This window comes from Monodelphis domestica, chromosome 4, assembly GCF_027887165.1.
Source record: "Monodelphis domestica isolate mMonDom1 chromosome 4, mMonDom1.pri, whole genome shotgun sequence".
NCBI classification, from domain to species: domain Eukaryota; kingdom Metazoa; phylum Chordata; class Mammalia; order Didelphimorphia; family Didelphidae; genus Monodelphis; species Monodelphis domestica.
This window is the reverse complement of record NC_077230.1, coordinates 323,871,225-323,877,224: the sequence shown is the minus strand read 5'-3', so window position 1 is coordinate 323,877,224 and position 6,000 is coordinate 323,871,225. Positions and strand designations below refer to the sequence as shown.

Genomic DNA, 6,000 nt, shown 5'->3' with positions numbered 1-6,000 from the left:
GTAATTTCCCTACCAACTTAACATCTCTCTTCTGAATATAAAAAATCTACTACATTCATTTAGATTCAAATAGTATTTATTAAGCACTTTTATTAAACAATATGCTAGAAACAGGGGATACAGAAAACAAAAACAGTCTTTGCTCTCATGTATGTAGTTTATATTCTCCTGGAATCAGAGGAAAAATATGCACAAAAAATAAGGATATTCAAAATGCAGTATAAATATGATATCATTGCATTGGGGGTGGAAGGTAAGTCCAAAATTGATATTTGGAGTGGGCAAGTCATTTTTGTCTCTCTAGAACTGTTACGTTGCATGTGAAATTAGATTGTGACAATATGTCAATATGTCAAGGCCACTTCCAGTTCCAAAATTTTATGGCACATAAAAGTTGTGAAATAGAGGGCCTGAAGTTCATTTGGAGGATAAGTCTATCTTCCTTGCTCTCTCTCAATTAGGGACAGATCACGAGAGAGGAATCATTTATCAGGGCTTTCCTAGAAAGACCAAAGATGGGAAAGAAGGGTCCTGAGGAAGAAAAAGTTGCAAAGGTAAAAATGAGAGATCTTTCTTTAACATTATAAAATGATATCTCTCTGCGTTCATAGTCAAAGAAAATGCCTACCATTAGTTTGGACACACAGTTCTGGCAGTATTTCACATAAGTTTTATGAGAAATGTGGTGCAAACCTAAGGCATAAAGCTGGTGTCCACTGTGACTCTGTATAGCGATAAGCACAAAGATTTCTTCAAGCAGATTTGGGTTACAGATGCCAATACACCATCCAGTATTGCTTGGTGCCTCAACCTCCCAGTAGTATCGTCCTGAAGTCAAAGACTGAATACCAAAAACTTGGGCAAAACCACCAATCCCACTGTTGTTGAGGACTTCTTCCACCTGTGTCCCTCCATATCTCACATTCTTTAAATCTTCAGAGATGATGAGACCTGCACTGGCTGTGTTACAATCCAGAGTGATTTCCACTGTAGAGAGAGGAAGTTTAGGTTCAATGAAAAGTATTATCAAAGTTGTTTTCATTTTTTTTCTTTGGGGATGGGGTCCGGTATATACATTATGGAAGAGTCATCGGGGTATCATAGTAATATGTAAAACAGTGATTGGACAGTCTGGAAAGCTCTATGGTATGAGGATCAGAATGTTCTTTGGGGGTCAGGTTAATTAGGACAATTTGTTTGGTGCTTATTTGGAAATTTTTGGTTCTTTCTGCTCTGCTCTTGCTGAGTTTCATAAAACAAATGGCTAATCAATACCAGGGTTTTTTTTTGTTTTGTTTTGTTGTTTAACCCTTACCTTCTGTCTTGGAGTCAATATTGTGTATTGGCTCTAAGGCAGAAGCATGGTAAGGGCTAGGCAATAGGGGTCAAGTGACTTGCCCAGGGTCACACAGCTAGGAAGTGGCTGAGGCCGAATTTGAACCTAGGACCTCCCGTCTCTAGGCCTGGTTCTCAATCCACTGAGCTATCCTGCTGCCCCCAATACCAGGGTTTAAAAACAGATCATAGTCATGATTCTAGATGTGAAATTGGAGTCTTGATATGTTGAGCTTTTTGTGTAATATATGAAGGCTGTACAGGAAGGAGATGAAGACCACTTCCTATGAACTGGGTAAGGGAAAACTTAAGAGGATATTTCTTACAGTTCTATTTTCTTCCATGATCATTTCTCTTTGCCCTTTCCTCACTCTTTTCCCCTATATTCCCTGTCCCTTTCTATGTCTCTCTCTCTATTTCTGACTCTCTGTTTCTAATTTCTTGCTCTTTATGTCTGTCTCTTAATATGAGTATGTCTCCCTCCTTTATGCCTCTGAATTTTTCTCTATTCAACTTGGATTTTCCCTCCTAAACTTGACATGTCATTATTTGAACACTGTTTGAAGGCACCAGGAATATTTATTTTGGAGAAAAGAAGACTTAAAGTCCCATGAAAACTGTCTTAAAGAAATTAAATTGTGTTGATGTGAAAGAAACTTTAAATTTCTCTGCTGAATCTCTGATCTCACCCAAGAAGAATTGGTAAGAAATAGCGAGGAGTCAAATTTAAAGTTGCTGTGAGGAAAACTTTCTTGGCAAAGAGAGAATTTTTTTTTAAAAAGCTATGTTTGTAATTATCAGGCTGCTCTGCATTGGATGGTTGAAGGAAAGGCTGGTTAAGTCCTTTTTATGTGTTTTTCAGAAAGAATCATTGTTCTGGCAAAGGTGGAATAGAAGGCCAAAAAGGTAGATTCTTTCCAATCCTGAGAAGCTGAGTTTCTAAGAAAGCCAAATGAATTCTGATCCAAAGGAAAAATGGACACGCATTGGAGATGTATTACCACTTTGTTATAAATCTTCTCACTCACCTTTGAATTTTAAAAGCATTTCTATAATTCTAGGAATGGGGCAGATGATTATATCTATGAGAAATGAGTCTTCCTTCTGGAGTACCAATTCATTCCTAGAGAAAATAAATACCAAGTTTAGATCTCCAGTTATCAAAAGTGAGGGATTTCGCTTATAACCAATGATGAAGATATTAAAGATGTATTCCAAAGCTGACTCTAATGAGCAAAGTGCTCCTGGACCAGACTTAGGGATAGATTTCTAATAGTTCATATGATTGACTTCTAAATCCTTAAATTGGTTGGGTCTCAGATCTGGTGGAAATTAAGAACCAAGCCTCTGCTATTATCTGCAGTGTAAAAGCTGGCCAACTAGTTCTACAGGTCCTTTGTAATGTCAAAGACTGACCCCTGCTTTGTATAAACTGGTGCCAGCATGGTGGAAAGGAGAGGATCTCACATGTGCTTCTTGCCTGAGGTCCTGGCTATACTACTGTAGCCATCTGTTCCTTTTGGTTGTTATTGCTATGTATACTGACTGTTTGATTGACATCCCTCAACTCCCAATAAAATCAGTTCAGCTCAGTCACAGTCTCTCTCTGACAGACGGAAGAGGTACTGACATGCTGAGACAGGGACAAAGTTTTGTTCCTGTGTTCCTCTTCTCTCTCTCTCTGTTCCTTCTATGGCTTACTCTCTCTAGCCTGAAAACTTAACCCTTTACTTTCCAGCCTTCAAATTCCCTCCATCAGTGATTCAAACCCACAGGAGAATTTTATGTTTGAGCTGGTTCTCTGCAATAAGAATCCTGGCACAGTCCTCATTTTAGTCAGTCAAGGTCCATCAACTCAAATTTGTTTAGACCCTTCCTAATTAGATAAGAATAGCAGCCTACCGGTTTAACACTCCTTTCAGATCCTGCATTTCCTGTGGAGGAAAAAAATGAAAAATGGCTAAGATAATAGTGCACTTGAGGTAGGACAAAAGGCTATTGTGTTTTTAAAAAATCTGGCATTATAATATATCAGCATACAAGAATTTATTAAGATTCTATGAAGGAGGCCTAGAGATGGGAGGTCCTAGTTTCAAATCTGACCTCAGACACTTCCCAGCTGTGTGACCCTGGGCAAGTCACTTAACCCCCATTGGCTAGCCCTTACCACTCTTCTACCTTGGAACCAATACACAGTATTGACTGCAAGACAGACGGTAAGGGTTTTTAAAAAAATGGGGGGGGGGATTCTATGAAGGGAACTTCAGTGGATTGGGAGTCAGCCCTAGAGATGGGAGATTCTGGGTCAAATCTGGCCTCAGATACTTCCTAAATGTGTGACCCCAGGCAAATCACTTAACCCTAATTGCCTACTTTTATCACTTACTTCTACACAGTACTGATTCTAAGACAGAAGGCATGGGTTTTCAAAAGTAGATTTTAAGTGTACACAAAAGAAAAATATATAATATATGCAAAAATGCAAATAAATCTATTCAATTGCATCATTAAAAATATGTATGCTTTGAAAACTTCTACAATAGTTTCTTAGAGGTTTGGGGATCAGAGTTGAAGATGGAGGAAACTGCTGACAGATTAAACAATATTTCATTTATATTCCATTTACTGTCTTCAAGAAATGGATGGCATATGGGTAAACTCTTACTATATCCTTTATGTTCCCTATTCTTATTTCCCATAATCTTACCTGGAGCAAATCTACTTGTGGTTTCCTATACTTTTCCTCTAAATCTGTGATCATTTTCCTTAATTCTTGACTGTGCTGGGACAGTTCGGTTATTCTCTTCTTCAGGCCTTTCACACCGTCCATTTTGTGCCTCTCCACAATTGAGAGATACTCAGTTTTCTCCTCATCTAGGAACTGATGAAGTTTCCGGAATTCTGAAGAAATATTGATCTTTTGATCCTTCACCATCTTCTGTAAAGAAATACATGAGCCTGATGAAATACAGGAACGACAGGACCCTGAACGGCAATGGGTGAGTGACAAGCTTTTTAGCCAATTGGATTTGGACTTTGTTCATTTCTGGGGCCATTGTGGGCTATGGACAGTGAGAGTCCTCTCTGCACTAGGCTTTGTTCCCTGAGCACAGACCTCCTTTCTCCTGATAGAAAAGACCCCATCCCTTCCTGTGGTGCCCTCAGCCAGCTGTAGTGCCCTGGGCAATTGATTGAGAACCTGAAGGTCTACCTGTGACTGCCTCTTGTGCCTCCAACCAGCTAAGAGTCTTTGGGCACAACAGCCACTATGGTTCTTAGTGTCTTCATTTGTAGAATTCAGTGGAAGCCAGTGTACTCTCTGCTGTTCTCTGAAGGATTCTTTGAAGAATAGCAAGCAATATATGCCAATTGCTGAGAGGTGAAGAAATAAATACTTACCTCCCACAGTTGCATTTTCACATTCCCAACAGCCATCTGTTTTACAACATACTTAGTTTTCTTCCTCAAATTCATCGCGGTTTCTTGAAGTTTCGCCTAGAATAATATATGTTAAATGAATTATTTTAATTATATATAATATTGAATCCCATTCATGTGTGAATACCTGAGAGAGAGAAATTAATAACAAAACTATACTGCTCTTAGTTTTAAAGCTAAGGGATTAAAGACAAAACTGGGAGCTAAGGGATGATGTGACCTCTGGTGTGATGTCTCGCTTACTCGGAAAGCATGGGATCTGAGACATATGGCTCAAGGTGGGAATGAAGAACTCATTCCCATTGAGGACTCCTTCATACAGAAGGACTTCATCATTTACATGTACCAGCTCAGGACAAGTGTCTCCCCACTCTGGATCATAAAACCAGGGAAGGAAAGCTAGAGGGGTCCTTAGAGGTAATTAGTTCAAACCCTTAATATTACAAATGAAGAGCAGATGTTTCCATTGAGCTCGACTGGGCTTTTATACTCCTCTTATCCTGTTCATATCTCCGGCTTCAAGTCTTAGAGGAAGACCTAATTATTATACCTAATATCAGGTCATTACTCACCCTGTAGGACTCAGCAGCTTCATCTATGCAATAGAGTGTAGGAGCCTTGTGCTTTTGGGACTCAAAACAGTCAAGACACGCTAGGCTCTGGTCATCCTCACAGAACAGTTTGTATGTTTTCTGATGTATCTCACACTTGTTCTGTCCTTCAGGGTTCTGCAAACCGGGTGGTCTTAGATTTTTGGCGAAGGCCACCAGTTTTCCAAGACGCACATTGACTTGAAAATCTCTCAGCTGGGAGACAGCCCTGCACTCTGGACAAGAGAAACGGAGTGAGGCTGCCTGCCAGCTGCAGAAGAGGCAACTATGGCAAAAACTGTGGCCACATTCAATAGATATTGGATTAGCGAGGTACTCTTTGCAGATGGAACAAATGAGTTCTTTCTGAAAATCTTGCATCGGCTCTGAGCAAGAGGCCATGTTTCTGAGGAGAGAAAAATGGGAAAAATCAGTGACCGGGTCTGGGAATTGTGAGAAGAGAAACTGTATTTTGATTTGATCGATCAGAGATTTAGCTTCCCTCCCATTTGTTTTGAATTTGGGTCGATCGGCAACCAGAGAATTGAACAAATTTGCTGCCCTTTCTGAGCCAAGTTGTGTATGTCTTTTAGAAAGCACTCACTCACTCGTGCTCATTTGTGTTTCTCTCTTTCTG

The 6,000-nt window shown here is 39.7% G+C and overlaps 1 protein-coding gene across 1 annotated transcript; it reads right to left on the bottom strand.

Moving 5' to 3' along the window:
* Window positions 1–285: 285 nt before the first annotated feature.
* LOC103096732 (probable E3 ubiquitin-protein ligase TRIML1) lies at window positions 286–5,780 on the bottom strand. The gene is made up of 6 exons (XM_056826130.1): window positions 5,311–5,780; window positions 5,017–5,032; window positions 4,735–4,830; window positions 3,962–4,369; window positions 2,364–2,514; window positions 286–987 (listed from the first exon to the last, which is right to left on the bottom strand). The coding sequence occupies exons 1-6, from the start codon at window positions 5,763–5,765 to the stop codon at window positions 458–460; spliced, it is 1,656 nt and encodes a 551-aa protein (XP_056682108.1). The 5' UTR covers window positions 5,766–5,780; the 3' UTR covers window positions 286–457.
* Window positions 5,781–6,000: the final 220 nt, after the last annotated feature.